The 20,402-nt window shown below is 43.3% G+C and overlaps 1 protein-coding gene across 4 annotated transcripts in view; it reads right to left on the bottom strand.

The window, feature by feature from the left end:
* DNAH14 (dynein axonemal heavy chain 14) overlaps window positions 1-20,402 on the bottom strand; it is a 599,282-nt gene that overhangs the window by 473,622 nt on the left and 105,258 nt on the right. For all 4 annotated transcript variants that reach the window (XM_075925276.1, XM_075925277.1, XM_075925279.1 and 1 more), the window contains 2 exons: window positions 7,389-7,451; window positions 5,870-6,008 (listed from right to left, as the gene is read on the bottom strand). In XM_075925276.1, coding sequence (XP_075781391.1) covers window positions 5,870-6,008; window positions 7,389-7,451 — 202 coding nt within the window. The remainder of the gene's footprint in view (window positions 1-5,869; window positions 6,009-7,388; window positions 7,452-20,402) is intronic.

The following is a 20,402-nucleotide window of genomic DNA, read 5'->3' as shown; positions in this document are numbered from 1 at the left end:
GGACAGGATATAAGGCTCCTCCACAGCAGCCTGGCTCCCCACTCCCAAAAATGGAGAGCCTCAGACTGGACAAGCCCTGCTTCCCCTAGTTTCCTCAAGGACTCATGGGAGTTGTAGTCTTTAGGGCTAGATTGCAGCACACAGGAGTCTCCCAGAAAAAGTCAGAGGCACCTTTAGAAAGGGGACTACATACCCTTTCAGCATGATTGTGAACCATTAATAACTACTTTTTATTACATATAGACAACTCATCAGTTACTATAAAGTGAGTGACCTAATTTGTCCACATACATCTCCTGCTTATGGATATTGATAGGCACCTCCATTTGTGAACTGTTTTTCAAAGTTTTGCATAAAGACAGATCTAGGCACTACTTTATCAAAGGCTACATCTTCTCTAGTTGCCTGTTCATGGGGGTATGGACAGATGCCCATGTGCCTTACAAATTTCTAAAACCGAGACATTAAAAAGCAGCAGATGCACCTTAGGCTCTTGTAAAATGGGCCCTAACTACCAACAGGGGATCCCAAATTGCAAATGGACAGCTCAATCTAATATATCTTGAAATCCAATTTGAAACAGAGGAGGGAAAATCTGTTTAATACTTTTGATGCCACAAATAATTAAAGAAAGCCTAAAAGATTTATATTCAGGCAAAAGGCTAAAGTTCAGACTGTACCTGGAGGTACATTTCCCAGGTACAGTCTGAACTTTACCTTTCCCCTCTATTATTGTGAATTTTTGGACAAAATTTAGGCAAGAAACTTGGTCAAGGCTTTACTAAAGTCCTATCCTTCAGAAAAAATATTTAGGCAGGACCAGACCTCTAAGTTTTCACCCACACATTATGCAGAGGATACTGCTACTAAAAAACTATTTTCAAGGACAGAAGATTTAATGGACAATTACCTAAAGGTTCAAACAGGGTTTTCATTAAACTAGACCACACAACATTCAGAATTAATGGAGCATATGGATCCTTTTTAGCTGAAATACATAAGAATACTTTTAAAAGGATAAAAATATATTAAAACCATCATTCTTAGGATGATAAGCAAATGCTAGTGAATCTAGATTCACTTTAATGGAACTAATCAACAATCCTGAGAATTTTAAGTACAGAAAGTAATCTAAAATGGAAGGTACATCACATTAAAAAGGTGAAATATTAAGACTCTGGGGTTAACCATCAAATCTTTTCCAAGCTGTTCAAGTGGAAAGCTTTTACTATTTAATAAAATATCCTAAAATATTTAAGAAAAGAATTTCTAAATGTGATTCAAGAAGTTAACTTCCAGGCTACCAAAACTAAGGATGACACCTTCATGTAAAGAACTGTCCCATTATTCTGAAAAAGTTTGATCTATGAGGGTATTAATAACCATCCAGAAGCCAGTATGGTCTGGGACATGCTAGTGCAGTGAGACTCATGGAAGCTGAATCTTGCTTGAACTTCACTAAAAGTTGCAGAATCAGTGGAATTGGAGGGTAAGTAACACATCCAATACTTTTTTATCTGAATCAAATGAAGAAAGTTTATACATACTAAATGAATTATTCAAAGCTTCATTCAACACCATATGTATGTAGAAGAGTATCTTTCTGATGCCACAATGTTCACGTCTGATGATATTTGGATGTTAGCAACCCAACCCAGGATGGAAGTATCATCATTAGAATTTGATTGGGGAAGCATAAATGGAAGGCCTTTGCAAGCCTGAGAAAGCTCTAACTAGTAATGAACAGACATGACTCATTGGAGAACTGCAGAGACAAACTATATAATGTCAAGGATTAGTGCTGTGAGGAAGGTTTGAGGGAGATAATGAGTTCACAGAAAAAGATTCTTCAACTGATGGAATCCTCTTGAGTATGTGGGGTTTGAATCTTCTCAGATCAAGACTAGAACGATTGATAAAAAGGTCTTTATGCTAGAAGGTTGGGAGAAACTCATGAAATCTCCATACCTGGCTTCAATCCATAGAAGAAAATTAACTAAATGAAAATGCAGTAAGAGATAATGGAACATTACAAGTTAAAAGTGTGAGAATGAAGGGGGGAAGAGGAATGGAAATGTTGACTGGAATAGTACTCAGGCAGGTGTTACACTCAGTGAAAGGACTATATCCAATCCAACTAGAAAACTGGGTGCAGATCAAGGAAAACAACTGAAATGCTTCTACATTAATGCAATGAATCTGGGCAATAAAATGGAGAAAAAGACCTGTTACTTGTTCTATAACTTATGTTATTCAAGATGTGTTGCTCATGCACACCTATTGTGGAGTGGACAAGCTTGTCATGTGTACCAGTGTCAGATATTTTTCCCCTGATAGCACCTAAAAGGGAGTGTTTCCATGACATGGTATAAGAGGCACTGCATTCTCCCCCCACCTTTTTGCCTGAGAGTCGGTTAATGGAAAAGAGTGTGATGTGGAATGGACATGAACAACAAATCTTGAAGAACACAAGTTACAGAACAGGTAACTATATTTTCTCCCTCGTGTCCGCTCCACAATAGACAATTCCCAGTGACTCAGAGGTAGATAAGAGTTCAGGAATGAGAAGGTTGCACCACCTAGCATCCTCTCTAGTCTGGGAGATTAATGGCATAGTGCACAGCAAAAGTGTGCACCAAAGATCACATAGCTGCCCAGCAGATGTCCTGGATTGAAACATGAGCCAGGAACACTGATGAAGAGGCCTAAAACCTGATTGAACAAGTTCTCATAATCAGAGATGGGGGATGCTAACCAGGTCATAGCCAGTGCAGATGCAAGAGGTGAAATTTTCTGGGTGGAGACCAGCTGGCCCCTCATCCACTCCAAACTGGTTCATTCCTCAGGGTTCAGCCATAAAGCACCCACACAGTGAGGTGGAGAGATGTGAGGATGGGGTACAGGAGGAGAGCAGATTCTTGGAACAGGAGGTCGGACTGGTCCAGCAGTGGCCATTGGGAGAGCACCTCCAGACTCAACAAATTCCCAAACATTGTCAGGACCATGCAGATGTTGTCAAAAGAACCATGGCTTTATCTCTCTAAATCTTCTAAGGACTTCATTGATTAAAATAATTGGGAGAAATGTGTACGGCTTATCTCTTCCCATGACAAGAAGAAAATGGGCTCTCTCTATGTGCAGTATCCACTCTAGTGAGAAGAGAAGTCTCAACTCAAGCGAACCATGAGATAGTTCTGTGCCGCTGGGAAATGACAAGCTTCCAGTCGATATTGTGTTTGATAAAGAAGTCCCATAGCTTGAGGGCCTTCAGGAAGAGGGCCAAAGAACAAACTCCATTTTGCATGTTGATGTTGAACATTAACGCTGTGTTATCCATGCGGACTCTAATCATCTTGCCTTTCAGGTGGAAGGCCATGCAAGCAAGATGCACTGTTCTAAACATCCCACACAGCTCAGCCTACATGGCAACTGTGTGAGGGCCATTCTTTTCACAAATGTTAAATATTGATACAAGTAGGATAGATGGAGATGTGCACATATATATATATATAATTTTGTAATCAATGACCTGGAAGAAAACAAAACCCTCACTGATAACATTATCAGATTACACACAAAAAACGGGGAAGTAGTAATGAAAGAGAGGTCACTGATACAGAGCCATATAATTTACCTTGTAAGCTGTGCACAAATTATGTGTGTTTTAACACTGCTAAATGTAAATACAAGAGTCTAGGGACAAAAAATGTAGGCCATGTATTCAAGATAAAAGATTCTATCCTGGTAAGTAGTGACAACGCAGGGGTGAAAGTAACTTCAGTTTCTTACAGGTACTGTTGTGTTGCACCTCCCTGAGAGGGGCTTAGGTCAGGGGGATGGGAGGGTACAATACAACAACAATACCTGTAAGAAATGTAAGTATGGGGTGCTCAGGGCAGGGAGAGGTATGGGGGTAAGCAGGAGTCAGGGTAGGAGCTTGGGGTGAGGAGGGGCTCAGGGCAGGGGGCTGGCGATATGGGTGGTGCAAGAGTCAGCCTTGGGGGACATGCTTCAGAGAGTACTTATCTATGCCTTCAAGTCCCTCAAAAAGCAGTAGCTTGAATCTGATCTTTCTCTTGAAATGATTTGGAGAAATAAATGTGCCCCTTTCCACCAAAGATCTTTTAACAGAAACAATTCTAGAAGGAATAATGGAGACAGACTAATCTGATTCACCCTGGGTATGTCTACACTACCCCACTAGTTCGAACTAGCGGGGGTAATGTAGTCATCCGCAGTTGCAAATGAAGCCCGGGATTTGAATTTCCCGGGCTTCATTTGCATGAAGCCGGCCGGCGCCATTTTTAAATGCCGGCTGGGTCGGACCCCGTGCCGCGCGGCTACACGCAGCACGGACTAGCTAGTTAGGATTAGGCTTCTAATCCAAACTAGCTGTACACCTCGTAGAAGTGTCGACACCCACGCATCCAGACTATCGCGCTGAGCTGACAAACAGCTGATCAGCTGTCTGTCGGCTCAACGCGGCAGCCATGTAAATTTAAATGAAGCAGTGATTATTTAAATCGCCGCTTCATTTTCCTATGTCTGGTAGCCTAATCTACATGCCTCTGTCACCAGTCTAGACGTACCCTTGGTCAGAAAGCCTCTAGGTTCCCTGGCAGCTAAGTCCCTCCTGCTCCCCAGCTAGAGAAAGAGTGAATCTGACTCTTCTCCCCTCCAGGACCCTTTATTTATATTCTCCTCAGCTGGATCCTAATTAGCTAGTACCTACCTCAGATATGGGGCTTAGCTCTCTCAGCCCTCTCCCAGGGCTGGCTTTTACCCTTAAAGGGCCAGTACCCTCACAACAATGCATACAACTTTACAAATGGTTAAAAACAGGGGGGAAAACTGCTTTTCAGATCACCTTGTTACTTTATGGCAGACTCCATCAGTATTCATGTAGTTTGTCATCTGTATTGTGGTAGATGGCACCTAGGGCCCCCAATCAAGGATCGAGAATACACATATGATGAAAAAACCACAGGTGATAAAACCTAACTTTTAAATTGTACTTTTCATTCATAAATATCAAAGTGCTTTACAAAAAATATTAGTATCATTATCCCCATTTTATAGATAAGATGGGAAGTACAGATAAATGACATGCTCCAAACCACCTGTGAGATAGATTTTCAGCTTTTGGAGGACTATTTTAGGGCAAATGAATTAACATCACAATACACATTAACATACTGCATTGTGGTGGTGACACACTGTACAATTCATATACTTTAAACCACGCATATCAATTCTTAAATGATACAGGTTGAACTTCTCTAAACTGGGATGCTCTGGTCTGGTAAAATCTGTGATTCAGCAAAACCCCAGTTGTTCCAGGACCAGAGAGTCCTGGTGGAGGGCTGGTGGGGCTGTGTGTCCAGTGTTCAGCTGTATGGCTATCTGGCGGGGCTATGAGATTAGCACACGGTATCAGGGCCAGTGGCAGAGGGCCATCAGCTGGCTGCCAGAAGGCTGGCAGCTGGGATGCTAATGGCTGTACCAGGACTGTGGGGCTGATGGCAGCGGGGCAAGAAATGACCTTTCCTAGGCCAGAAAAATTCCTCATCCTGGACCAGTCAGATCCTGAAGGTGCCGGACCAGGGATGCCCAACCTATACTTCAAATTGGTTCCTATTATCAGTTGGCAAGCTGACACTGAATTCCTCCATTCACCTGTTTCGCTGGAAATGAAAACTCCATAACCAGTCATATGCTCACATGACCCATTCCTGAAATGCCCTTTTCCAAAATTATCCAAGAACATCTTAATATATCTTTTTAATGTAATCACTAATAATTACTGAACTGTGATATATCAATTAATTTTTTTGTGTATTTACACTTAAAATATAGTTGCTTTGCTCACCTTTATCAAATAAATGGCATGATCTTCTAATCCTTTGCATCTATTAATATTACATGCATCTTCACATAGTCCTTGGATATAAAGCAAGCAGCTCAGAAATAATTCATCAGCCAAAAAAAGCTGTTCGTACATCATTGTTCTGGAAACAAGAAGAGCATCTTGAGGTGTAAAATTAATCAAATGCTTCTCGCTCTCTCTTTTGTGTGTGTGTGTGTGTGTGTGTGTGTGTGTGTGTGTGTGTGTGTGTGTGTGTGTGTGTGTGTGTGGTAAATGTTAAATAGACACTTCAGAAATATATAGTAATTGAAACTCTATACTATTCCCCCCTTTTAATTCTTTAGTTTAGCAATGAAGACATTACTGAACTTAAAAATCATGTAATTTTTTTGTGATGCATATAATTCTTTTCCTATTATTGACTAAATTAAATTTTGTTACTTCTAAACCAAATATCCTAATAAATTAAAGACAAGTGCCATCATAAAAGACTGATTCAAAGCTCTTTATAAAACCAATGGAGAGATTCCCATTGACTCCAAAGAGGTTTGGATCAATCCCTAGATCTGTAAGAAATGTAATGTTTATAATCAATAATGACCAGAAATATTTGAACTTCTACAGTATCTTCCAAACTAAATAAAGTTCTCAAACTCCAACTATGAGGGAAGAATGCCACCAAACGTAGTATCTTGATGTTCTTCAGAGGTTTCCTATCCAAGAACTAACATGGCCTAATTCATCTTGGGTCAAGATCCTGAAAATATTTATACCTGTGAGCAACTTTATGCAGGTGAATATTCAAAATTCCTTTTAGGGATGTGAATGTGTATCCATGTATACAAATAACTGATGAGACTCACTCATACTCTATTATTAACATAGTAATAAGCCTTAGAATCTATTAAAAGAATGTATAATCCCTAATCATGTCCATTACCTCATTGTGCTAGGCTCTGTACTACAAAAAGATTGTCCTTTGTGGGTAGATCTACACAGCAGTGTTATTTTGGAATAAGTGATGTTAATCCAAAATAACATAGTGCACATCTACACTACAAACCTGTATTTTGAAATAATGTTGAGCTGAAGGACTTTTTACTCTGATTCATGGTAGCCCTCATTTCACAAGGAGTAAGGGAAGTTGAAGGAAAAGTGTTCTTTCTTCAATTTCCTGCTGTGTAGACAGCTCCAAAAGCTGAATTATGCAATTTTGATTTAAGCTAAGCAACTGATGTAGCTGATGTTGTGAAGCTCAGTTCAATCTTAGCCCTGCAGTGTAGACATACCCTGTGATATTATGATTAACAGTAATATGTATATACTGCTGAACTTTCATTGCAATAATTTTTGTCATGCAGGTATCAATACAATAAAGATGCCGTAACACATTTTCTGTAATTGTTTCCTGCTGATATAACAAGAATGAAAGACTAATTTGCACTTTATTCAACAGGTATATTTCAGACCATTCAGTTTTCTTTTAATTTTTCTCACAAAAATATTTTGTATTCTAACTTACTTGCTCTTGGTTGTCTTAGCTTTTCGAACATTGATTTTCCAAGTGAAAAAATATTTCTTCATTCTAGAAAAATACAAATGGCAAATTTTTATCATTTCATAAAATGGTACCTAATAATTTCATTCCTGATAGCAGCATCTCCCACAATTATAAGGAAGTTTTACTCACCTTGTACAGCAAAAGGAAGTTACTTGCCCTGTGCAGTAACAGCTGTTCTTCAAGGTGTATGTCCCTGTGGCTGCTCCATGTAAGGTGACAGGTCATCCCTGGAGCCACAGAATCAGAGCTTTTTCATGGCAGTTAGCAGTCGGGCCACGGATTTGTAGCAGGTGGCTTGCACTGCTGGAGGTTGGACATTTCATATGTGGCCCAACTCCCCCCTTCAGTTCCTCATCTTCCAAAGAACAATTTGACTTTGAGTAGCAGGGAGAGAGGGAGGGTCATGGAGCACCATGGGGACACATACCTCAAAGAACAGTCATTACTGTAAGAGGTGAGTAACTTCCTTTTCTTCTTCGAGTGATGTCTTTGTGAGTGCCACATAAGGTGTGACTACAAAGCAGTACTTACTATGGATGGCGGGAATTGGAGTCACTGTTTAATAGTGGCAGATAGAGCTGCTATAGCCACTGCTGTATCTGCCATCAGCCGAGATATGATGGCATATACATAGAGAAAGTGTGGTCAGATGATCAGGTAGCTGCCCAGTAAATGTTTTTGAGGGGCACACTGCTCAGGAACACCATGGATGCTGCTGTAGCATGAGTGGAGTGTGCTCTCAGCAGCGTCATTAGCAGTTTGTTGCGAAGGGAATGGCACTGGAGTATGCAAGCTGATAGTTTGGAAATACAATATGTAGAAATTGAGTTGCTCCTGGAATAATTTGCCGCAGAGACAAACAGACGTGGGGGACTTGTATAATGCCTCTGTCAATATAGAAAGCCAAAGCCCTTCTGACATCCAGGGTATGGAGCATAGTGTGTCTGGAAGATATGTGTGGCTTTGAAAAAAACTTAGGCAGAACTATGAGCTCATTGATGTGAAAACAAGTGCTGACTTTAGGCAGAAAAGCAAGATGTAGTCTCAGACGGGGTGGCCTGTGAGCATAGGCAGTCTCGGCAGTCGCCTAGGGTGCCGCCGGCATGGGGCTCCCGATGATGACATCATGGGGCGCCCAGGCGCCCGATGATTCCGTCACAACCATTGATGGCCATGCAAGCGGGGGCGCCGATCGCGCCTTCCGCCTGGGGCGCCAGCTGCCGCAGCCGGCCTCTGGCCACTCCTGGTCTCAGAGTCACTTTGTCTTTAGCAAATACTAAAGTGTATGGTGGGCCCGTCATTAGGGCTCCTATCTCGCTAACCCTCCTTGCAGAGGTGATGGCTACCAGAAAAAGTACCTTTATTGTGAGGAATAGGAAAGGACAAGTGGCCATAGGTTTGAAGGGAGGTCTCATAAGGGACTCAAGAACCAGGTTTAGGTCCCATGAGGGTGATGGGGCCCTGCAAGGAGGGTAGAGGTTTTGGAGTCCTTTGAGAAATCGTCTAGTCACCAGATGCGCAAATACTGATGACCCTTCACAATGTAGTCATGGAAGGCCGTAATGGCTGCCAGGTGTACTTTAGTGGAAGAATTTGATAGGCCACCACTCTTCAAGCCATATAGATAGTAGAGAACCACATGGAGTGGGGCTCTGCTAGGATCAGCGTGTGTCTGATGACACTGAGATGCGCTTTCATTTTTACAGGTAAGTTGTTCTAGTAGATTGCCTCATGCTATGAAGGAAGACAGTTTTTATTTGCTCAGAGCAACCCGATTCAGTGCCACAGAACCAGACAAGAGCCAGGCATAGGAACGAGGTTGAGGGCGAAGTAGTTTGCCCACATTCTGGGAGAGATTGCATCTGTGTGGGAAAGGATACGGTAATTCGATGGATATGCGCTGAAGGTATGGGAACCAGGTCTGTCTGGAACAGGATGGGGCCACTAGGATGACTTGAGCTCCATCTGAGTGAATCTTGTGCAGGTTTCTGGGGATCAATGGTACTGGAGGGAAAGCATAGTGAATTGGTTCATACCCCATGTAATTAGGAACACATCTCCCCTGGATCCTTTGCCCATTCCCTCCTGGAAACAGAAATGAGGGCATTTGGTGTTGCTCTTGGTTGTGAAGAGATCCGTCATCAGATACACTCCATTTTCTGCAGATAGGGCTATCACTGCGGGGTGAAGTTCCCACTCATGATCTAAGGCAAAATTGCAGCTGACAGCATCCACCATGACTCTATTGACCCCTGGTAAGTATGCTGCTTTTAAAAAGATCCCGTGCTGGATACACCAGTTCCAAGAGCCGGATAGTCTCTGCACAGAGGGATTGGGAACAAGCTCCACCCTGTCTGTTTATGTAAAACATGCTGGCAGTATTGTCTGTAAGTATGCAGATGGTACAATTGGTAATGGCCAAGAAAGTGTCTGCATGCATTCCTGGCCATTCTGAGCTCGAGTAGATTGATGTGCAGTATGGCCTTGTGGGGTAACCATTTGCCCTGTATCATCTGGTGGTGCAGGTGTGGGCCCCACCCTATCCATTGTGATCTGTAGTGATGGGTCTGGTTGGAGAAAGGGAACCCCGGAAAGGAGACTGTGGGGGAATGACCACCATTTGAGGGAGTCCAGCACTGGCTTGGGCACAACTACAGGCTTGTGCAATGGATGTTGCAATGGTGTATATAGCAATGCCAGTCAATGCTGGAAGGCATGGAAATGTAGGCGTGCATACTGGACCACCATGTGGCCCATCAGCTGGAAGCAGGTATGGAAAGTCGTAGGGGGGGTTGTAAGTAGAGTGGCGGCTAGGTTGCATAGCATATCAAATCTTTGCTGCAGTAGATATGCTCTGGCTGATATGGAGTTGAGGGGTGCCTCTATGAACTCCAAGTCCTGTATGGGATTAAGAGTCAACTTCTGCTTATTTATGAGGAGCCTTGAGGAGTTGAAGAGTCACTTGGTCTTTGATACCATTTCTGCTGAGTCTGTTCTCATGCACCCCTTTATTAGGCAATTGTCTAGATATGGGAAGATCATAACCCCTTGATGCCAAAGGTAGGTTGCGGTGTCTGCTAGGGCTTTTGAGAAGACCCACAGAGTGGAGGATAGGCTGACGGGGAGGACCTTGTATTGGAAATGATTATCCCACATGGTGAATCTTAGGTAGCATCTGAGGGCAGGATGTTGAAATATGAATCCTACAGGTCAAGGGCTGTGAAACAGTCCCCTTTCTCTAGTGCAGGAATGATTGAAACTAGTGTGACCATCTTGAAGCACTGTTTTCGCAGGAACTTGTGTAGTTTGCAGAAGCCTAGAATTGGCCTCCAGCTCCCTGTGTGCTTCTGAGTTAGGAAGTAATTTGAATAAAACCCTCTTCCTGGTACAGCTCAGGGACCTCCTCTATAGCTCCTAGCTGAAGGAGCCGATTGATCTCTTGCTTGTGAGGTATCTGGTGAGAGGGGTCCCTGGAGAGGTACTGGGAAGAGGAGAAGATGGGGGAAGGGAAATTAACAGGATTGTGTATGCCATACGGATGGTTTCCATAACCCTCTGGCTGGATGTTATTGAATCCCAATGAGGGAGGAAGGGATCAAATAGATGTGTCTGGTTTTATTGCACTGGAGAATCAGGGAGATCGGGCAGACGCTCGACCAATGTTTCAAATTTGGATACCAGAGGACCATGAGTATTGTGGGTGCTTCCTATGTTTGCATTGTCTTGAATGATTGTATTTATATGGTTTGTTTTGAGGATGATTGTAATGTATGTCCTTGCTCCTATTATAGGGGCAGTAGCGCTTCTGTCTGTATGGTGACATGTACATGCCTAATGTGCGCAGAGTGGTATGTGAGTTCTTACTGCTGGGTTGGATCTCATCAGTTTTGGCTGCAAGGATCTCATGCTTGTTGAATGGGAGGTCCTCCACCTTGCTTTGGAGTTCTTTAGGGATCCCTACAGCATGTAGACATGATGCCCTCCTCATGACCACAGCTGTAGCAGTTGCCCTTGCTGCCGTGTCAGCCACGTCAATTGCTGAGAGAATGCAGTGCAGGCAATGGTGTGTCCTTCATGTATGACTGCCCTGAAGACGGTTTGGTGAACCATGGGCGTTCAGCTTGTGCACCCAGTTGGTATATCAGCCTGGAGCTGCATGCTGAATAACGGGGTATGTCTACACTACCACCCTAGTTTGAACTAGGGTGGTAATGTAGGCAACCGGAGTTGCAAATGAAGCCCAGGATTTGAATTTCCCGGGCTTCATTTGCATCTCGCTGGGCGCCGCCATTTTTAAATGTCCGCTAGTGCGGACATTTAAAAATGGCGGCGCCCAGCGAGATGCAAATGAAGCCCGGGAAATTCAAATCCTGGGCTTCATTTGCAACTCCGGTTGCCTACATTACCACCCTAGTTCAAACTAGGGTGGTAGTGTAGACATACCCAGGGAAACCAGGGCTGTCTGGGCCTGCATGGGACTATTACAATGAGTCTGGCTTTGTCCCTTCTTAGCTTGAGTATTATGCAGAGAAGGAGAGGAATGGGAGGGAAGGTATAAAAGAGTTGTTGTTCCTTTGCCTATGCCTGCCCTTGAGCAGTATGGGGGCATTTCTTGTTGGTACTGGTTGCAAAAAGGTCTATTAGAGGGTGATCCCAGTGTGAGAAGATTGTGTCTAGAACATCGCAATCAATCTGCCAATCATCCTTTTGGGGCAGTGATCAGTTTAATGCAATGGCCATGGTGTTCAGTTCACCTGGTAGATAACAAGCACGAGGGTGATGTTGTGGGAAAAGCATCAATTCCGCAAGGTAATAGCTTCTGTACACAGAGTATGGGAATGGGCGCCCCTTTGTCTGTTTATGTAAAATATACTGGGGACATTGTCAGTGAATATCTTGATGTGCTTGTGTGCAATTGCCAGAAGGAATTGTAGACAGGTTAGTCGTAAGGATCTTTGTTCCACTACGTTTATGTGGAGTGACTTTTCTTTTGGGCTGTGTCTAGACTGGCCAGTTTTTCCGGAAAATCAGCCGCTTTTCCGGAAAAACTTCTCAGCTGTTTACACTGTCCGCTTGAATTTCCGCAAAAGCACTGACTTCCTACTGTAAGAAATCAGTGCTTTTTGCAGGAATACTATGCTGCTCCCGTTCAGGCAAAAGTATCTTTTGCGCAAAAGGGCCAGTGTAGACAGCTGAGATTTGTTTTCCGCAAAAAAGCCCCGATCGCGAAAATGGTGTTCGGGGCTTTTTTGCGCAAAAGCACGTCTAGATTGGCCAGGGACGCTTTTCCGCAAAAAGTGCTTTTGTGGAAAAGCATCCGTGCCAATCTAGATGCTCTTTTCCGAAAATGCTTTTAACGGAAAACTTTTCCGTTAAAAGCATTTCTGGAAAATCATGCCAGTCTAGACGTAGCCTTGGTGTCCAGAGGCCCTGTGTTGTTAAGCTTCCCATGTGTGCCCCCCAGCCTGTGAAGGAGGCAACTGTTTTATTGGTGGTAAAGGGCTCTGTTGGTTGGAACGGAATTCCTGTACATAGGTTCTGTGCCTTTGTCTACCACAGTAGTGCATTTTTTACCATGATCGGGATGGAGAGAGACCTGGTGATGGAATGGTAGTGTGGTCTGTAGACCATACTGAGCCAGACTTGAAGGCATCTCATGAATAGAAGTGCATTGGGGACCACTGGTTTGCACGCTGCATGTGACCATGCAGCTGAAGGCAATCATGTGCTATGGCCTGTGGCATCAAGCTACCTTATTGAGGTTAGAGCATGTAGGGACAAAGTGAGAAAGGCTAAAAGTCAGGTAGAGTTGGACCTTGCAAAGGGAATTAAAACCAATAGTAAAAGGTTTTATAGCCATATAAATAGGAAAAAAACAAAAAAAGAAGAAGTAGGACCGCTAATTACTAAGGATGGAGTGGAGGTTAAGGATAATCTAGGAATGGCCCAGTATTTAAACAAATATTTTGCTTCAGTCTTTAATGAGGCTATTGAAGAGCTTAGGAATAATGGTAACATAAAAAAGATATGGAGGCAGATATTACCATATCCGAGGTAAAAGCCAAACTTGAACAGCTTAATGGGAGTAAATCAGGGGGCCCAGATAATCTTCATCCAAGAAGATTAAAGGAACTGGCACATGAACTTGCAAGTCCATTAGCAAAAATTTTTAATAAATCTCTAAACTCAGGGGTTGTACCATTTGACTGGAGAATTGCTAATATAGTTCCTATTTTTAAGAAAGGGAAAAAAAGCAACCCGGGTAACTATAGGCCTGTTAGTTTGACATCTGTAATATGTAAGATTCTGGAAAAAGTTTTGAAGGAGAAAGTAGTTAGAGACATTGAGGCTAATGGCAATTGGGACAAATTACAACATGGTTTTACAAAAGGTAGATCCTTTTTTGAGAAAGTAACAGATTTTTTAGATAAAGGAAATGCAGTGGATCTAATCTACCTCGACTTTAGTAAGGCATTTGATACAGTACCACATGGGGAATTATTGGTTAAATTGGAAAAGATAGGGATTAATATGAAAGTTGAGAGGTGAATAAGCAACTGATTAAAGGGGAGACTACAGCGGGTCATATTGAAAGGTGAACTGTCAGGTTGGAGGAAGGTTACTAGCGGAGTTCCTCAGGGATCAGCTTTAGGGCCAATTTTATTTAATCTTTTTATCGCTGACCTTGGCACCAAAAGTGGAAGTGTCCTGATAAAATTTGTGGATGACACAAAGTTGGGAACTATTGCCAATTCAGAAAAGGATTGGGATATCATACAGGAAGATCTGGATGATCTTGTAAATTGAAGTGATAGCAATAGGATGAAATTTAATAGTGAGAAGTGTAAGGTTATGCATTTAAGGATTAATAACAAGAATTTTAGTTATAAGCTGGGGACACATCAGTTGGAAGTAACGGAGGAGAAGAAGGACCTCGGAGTCCTAGTTGATTATAGAATGACTATGAGCCGCCATTGTGACATGGCCGTGAAAAAGGCTAATACGGTCTTGGGATGTATTAGGTGAGGTATTTCCAGTAGGGATAAGGAGGTGTTAGTGCCATTATATAAGGCATTGGTGAGACCCCATTTGGAATACTGTGTGCAGTTCTGGTCTCCCATATTTAAGAAGGATGAATTCAAACTGGAACAGGTACAAAGAAGGGCCACTAGGATGATCCAAGGAATGGAAAACCTGTCTTATGAAAGGAGACTCAAGGAGCTTGGCTTGTTTACCTTAACCAAAAGAAGGCTGAGGGGGGACATAACTGCACTCTTTAAATATATTAGAGGGATAAATACCAGGGAGGGAGAGGAATTATTTAAGCTTAATACCAATGTGGACACAAGAACAAATGGATATAAGCTGGCTAGTAGGAAGTTTAGACTTGAGATTAGATGAAGGTTTATAACCATTAGAGGAGTGAGGTTCTGGAACGGCCTTCCAAGGGAAGTAGTGGGGGCAAAAGATCTATCTAGTTTCAAGATTAAACTAGATGGGTTTATGAAGGGGATGGTTTGATGAGATAACATGATCTTGGTAACTAATTGACCATTCATTATCAGTGGGAAATAGGTCAATGGAGGGATGATAGGAGTTACTAGAGAGAACTTTCTGGGTGTCTGGCTGATGAGTCTTGCCCACATGCTCAGGGTTTAGCTGATCGCCATATATTTGGGGTCGGGAAGGAATTTTCCTCCAGGGTAGATTGGCAGAGGCCCTGGAAGTTTTTCGCCTTCCTCTGTAGCATGCGGTACAGATCACAGCTGGAGGAGTCTCTGCATCTTGGGGTCTTCAAAGTATTTGAAGGCTTCAATATCTGAGATATAGGTGAGAGGATTATTCTAGGAGGGATGGGTGAGATTCTGTGGTCTGCACTGTGTAGGGGGTCAGACTAGATGATCATAATGGTCCCTTCTGACCTTAAAGTCTATGAGTCTATGAGACTACGTGTAGCTTGTAGACCAGGTCCCTGATCTTTTAAAATCTTTTGGTGGGCCACCGTTGAATCCCTATGAACTATATGGTCTGTACCGATGTGAGTACTGACTTTCTTACATTTACTAATAGACCTAAGGACTAGAAGCAAGTCGTGATGGTGTGGATGTTGTTGCAGGACTGTGCCTCTGATCTGGACTTGATTAGGTAGTTGTCTAGGTAAGGAAAAATGATGATGTCAAGTTTCCTTAGGTAGGCAGCAACTACTACAAGGATCTTGGAGAAAACTTTCAGTGCCACAGAGAGTCCAAATGGCAGGACTGTATATTGGTAATGGTGCGTACCTTGGACAAAGCAGAGGGAGCACCTGTGGGCAGGATGAATATGCACATGGAAATAGGCGTGCTGAAAGTTGAGACACGAAAACCAGTCACTGAGCTTCAGAGAGGGAATAAATAGTGGTTAGCGTTACCATCTTGAACTTCTGCTTCCTTATGAATTTGTTAAGGGCTCTAAGGTCTAAAGTGGTTCACCATCCACCATTCTTCTTTTGAGCAAGGAAACAGTGTAACTAGAATCCCATCCCCTCATTCCTCTGTGGGACCAATGCTATAGCGCCCAATCCAAGGAGATGATAACTTCGCATTGTAGGATATCTTTGTGAAAATGGTCCCTGAAGAGGGATGGGATAGGTGTGTGGGAAGGGGCAATAGAGATAAAAGGAATAGTGTATCCAGTACAGATGAATTACAGCACCCATTTATCAGTTGTTATGGACTGCTATGTTATGTAAAATGGCAGAAGATGATGGTTAAATTTTTTTCAAAAGTTAGCAGCTCTGGAGCAAGGGAAATTGTTTTTGGTCTCTCGACCGAGGCCTCAAATTTGCTTGTTTGGCTGGGGTGGCTGATTTGCAGCACTGATCTGGTTACATCTGTGCTGCTGCCTACTCCAACCATGTTGTTGCTGAGACAACTGGTTCTTTCTATGTTGATAGTAGGTATATGGTGGGGGGGGGAGGGCATTATGTGGGTCTTTGGTATGGCTGGTACCTAAATTGTTGTCTTCTGGTTGCAGGTGTATGAATACCCAGGGAATGCAGGGTCACCTGTGAATCTTTCATGGAATGGAGGACCTTGTTGGTTTTTGTTGAGAAGAGCTTCTCAACCTCAATTGGGAGGTCTTCCACAGTGGACTGTATTTCCCTGGGAAATGCTGAGGAGTTAAACCAGGAGGCTCACTTCATAACAACCGCTGTGGCTGTTGTGCTAGTAGCTATGTCAGCGGCATCAAGGGGAGCTTGCAGGACTGTGCATGAAATCACATTCCCCTCTGCAATCACTGCTTTTCTTTACCTCTGTTTTACCATCAATAAAGGTATTGAATTTTGAGTAGTTATTGAAGTCATATTTTCTAAGTACTGTGGCATAACTGTCAATTCTAAAGTGAAGGGTGGAAGATGTGTAGACCTTTCTACCAAAGAGTTCAAGACATCTGTTGTCTCTGTCAGTTGGGGAGGATCATGCCTGGTGTTGGTTTATTTCTCTGGTGTGCAACTTTGACTACCAGAGAGTTAGGCGGTTGGTGGGTAAATAAAAATTCAGATCCCTTGGGAGGGAGGACATAATATTTTCTATCTTCCCTTTTACAAATGGGCAGTAAGGTTGCAGGAGTCTGCCAATTCGTATGCTGGGTCCATAACTGCAGAGTTTATGGGGAGCACAATCTTTGAGGCAGGAGTGGCCTGAAGTGTAATAAAATGAGGGAATGAGACATAAGCCCATATAGCACAGGCTTGATCTGTGGCCTGAGGCCTAGCTAACAATGGACAAAACACAGTGAACATAAAGCAAACCAAGCTGTGAGCAAAAGCAAACCCCTGCTCACAGACCTTGGCATGAACAGGGCCGAGACTAATTGGTAATTGGGACTTATCATGAGTTGTAAACACACAGCTCATTGAAAAAGACCATGGTACCCACTCCCCATAAGTACCAACTCAGGTGCAGGGAAGGGTCTAAGATAACAGCCTGATAGATGTTTACTCCCCACAAACCTCTAACTCAGGTTCAGGAAAAGGTCGAGACTGATACATCATGGATGGAGATGGTCTAATCAGATCATGAGGCACAAGGTGATTGGTGGCAATTTCAGAGGGTGGCAAACTCACACTTCAGCAGTAATGTGTTTCTACCTGTATATAAGGTGGTGTCTAGGGGGAGAGGGGGGACAGTCTTTGAATGGCCTCGGAGTGCAATGGAAGTGTTCCATTGTTTTGAGTCATTTCATTGTTTATGGGGTACAAATGCGTAGTGGTTCAGTAGAGTCTATTGACAACTATTAATGTTCTTTGCTTAACAATAAACCTGGCCTGGCACCTGTGATCCTTATCTGATTTGTGGTCTTTGGGGGCTCTCTTGGGGTCTGCTGTGAAGACTAAGTGCACAAGTCTACACAGCACACATCACTGAGCACATACACAAGCATCCTTCTGGTTATCATCATCAACGGAGTCAGAGACGCATGAGGACATTGAGACAGTGAATCCTGGCTTCTGCTAACTAACTGCATTGCTGAACGGCTGCCTGAATAACTGCATGAAGTATGCTGGTAAGTTCATGTTGGGTCTCAGAGACCACCTTCATGGCTATGTTGAGATGTGCTGCCACCCTTTTGAAAAGGTCCTGAAAAAACATGAAGCCATCAGCTGCCGTGGGAGATGATGGCATTCCTGCTTCATCTGGTAATGATGATGAAGTGTCAGGTGAGGTATCTGGTCCTGATTCACTGTTTTGCTGATCCAATGGTTCCTCCTGAATTCTCTGAAGGGATGGACACTGGGCAGGGGTCACGGGCTGCTTGTTTGTTGTCTTAGTGTGTTTTCTCTTAAAACCATATCCCCATGGGCTCCAGTACTGCCACTGTGTGCTGTATGGCATGTGTGGTGGCACCAAAGGTGTGGACCACGGGGGGGATTGTGGGCCCCATTGAGTGTCTGAAATTGGGATGCAAGGTCAATACAGAAGCCTTGGGTGAAAGTTGAGGTGAGAAAGGTAACTCCGCTCTGTTATCCTCATTGCTAGATAGTAGCATGGGATAGGAAACATGCCTCAATGCTGCTGTAGCTGACGATGTATTGGTACCAAGGAAAGGAGAGTTAAAGGTAGAAGAAATGGCAAAGTCCTTGCTCTGAAGGCACCTTGGTGCTGGTGTAAACGGTGCCATTAGTGATGGTGTGGCAGACGGTACTGATGTTAGTTGAGCATCTGTCAGTACCAATAGCTGTTGTGGTACCATGACAGTCATGGCACCAGCGGTTGTACTGATAGTACTGGGATCCAGTGCCACTAGGAGCTGTGGTGCCAAATGCTATATTATTGGTACTGATTACTGTTTTTTTTCCGGTGTTGCAATGGGCACCGAGGTTGTTGAGGCAGGCATGTATGGCCTGTGGCCTCAGTGCTGAGTTTTTGTACACTCTGCTTGATGGTGCCAGAGATCCCTGACACAACATAAGTGCTGAGGCGTGGTGCAGTCTCAACTCCCAGTGGCATACTGCTTAGACAACTGTGGTTTCTGAGGTAAGGAGGAGGGCTCACTTTCGTGAGGATTTCTTCCCTTTATTGGATCTCTGTTTTTCAGGCACTTGGGTGAGTGTTGGTCCTTTTCAAGCCTTAACATCTTAAGATAGAGTTTTCTATCCCTGCATGTATGTGCCTTAAGTTTAGCACAGTGGTGGCAATCCTGCTGCACATGGTTTTCACCTAAGCATTTTATGCATTTGGAGTGTCCGTCTGACGGGCATCACATCATTGCAGGTGGAGCAGCATTTAAAACCTGGGGATCCAGGCATTTCTTGTCCAACTAGGGTAAGGCTGAAGCAAAAGGGAAAACAACTTGGATAACAGGGTTTTGTTTTGTTTTTTGTGGGAAGATGAATTTGGATGAATAACGAAGGAAAGAATAAGAACAAGTGAAAACTTTTAAATAAAACTAACACACAACAAGAGAATTGCCCTCACTTTTTGAAGGCACTTGAAGTAATAAGTAGCCTAAGGCTGAGGTTACACTGCAAGTGTGGCTTTCTGTCTGCCATGAGGACTTTTTCCTTCAGGCTGCCATGAGATTCTATCCTTAAGTAAAGGAGATGGTCTCTCTGAGCTGCTTTTTCAAATTTCACACAAGCCATTCAACTGAAGCCATAGATTTCAAGATTCAAGGCCAGCCTTGCCTTTGGTAGATTGCCTTGCCAGGTGTTCACAATCACATCATCAGAACACATATAAGACTTTTCGTTGAGAAAGCCATGTTAATCCCAAGTCTCTGCTATGACTGGGAGATGTAGGTGACCTATAGAAAACACCAGCATTTTCTTTGGAAAATCCACAACAAAACATGGGGGGATCAATCACCTCAGTAATGCCTCCTTTAGAATTGAGGTCTTGGTTATCCAGCACCAGCTAAGGTAGAGTGGGCACTGTGTGCACATGTCTAAGGGTGTGTCTAGACTACCTAGTTTTGTCGACAAAAGTGGACTTTTGTCGACAAAACTATACCAGCATCTACACTACCGCTGAGTTCTGTCGACATAACGTCGACAGAACTCAGCAGTTTTGTCGACGCTGGTATACCTCATTTTACGAGGCATAACACCTTCTGTCGACAGAACTCTGTCGACAGAAGGTGTTATTGCCTGTAACATTGCGTCCAGACTACGGAGGTCTGTCGACAAAGCAGCTTGCTTTGTCAACAGAACTCAATGTGTCTGGACGCTCTTTGTCGACGGAAGTTTTGTCGACAGTATCTGTCGACAAAACTTCCGTCGACAAAACGCGGTAGTCTAGACGTACCCTAATATATTTTTTTAAAACTGCTTCCTGCCCAACTCGCCAAAGGAGAAAGGAAACAGGGAAGCCAAAGGAATGTTTTACAGCAGTGTTTCTCAAACTTTTTTTTTTATAAAGTACCCCTTTTTCAAAAAACAAATTATAAGTATCCCCAATGCACACACCCTCCCTCAGAGCCAGGCATCCCCAG

This window comes from Pelodiscus sinensis, chromosome 3 (genome assembly GCF_049634645.1).
Source record: "Pelodiscus sinensis isolate JC-2024 chromosome 3, ASM4963464v1, whole genome shotgun sequence".
Lineage (NCBI taxonomy): Eukaryota > Metazoa > Chordata > Testudines > Trionychidae > Pelodiscus > Pelodiscus sinensis.
This window is presented reverse-complemented; position numbering and strand designations above follow the sequence as displayed.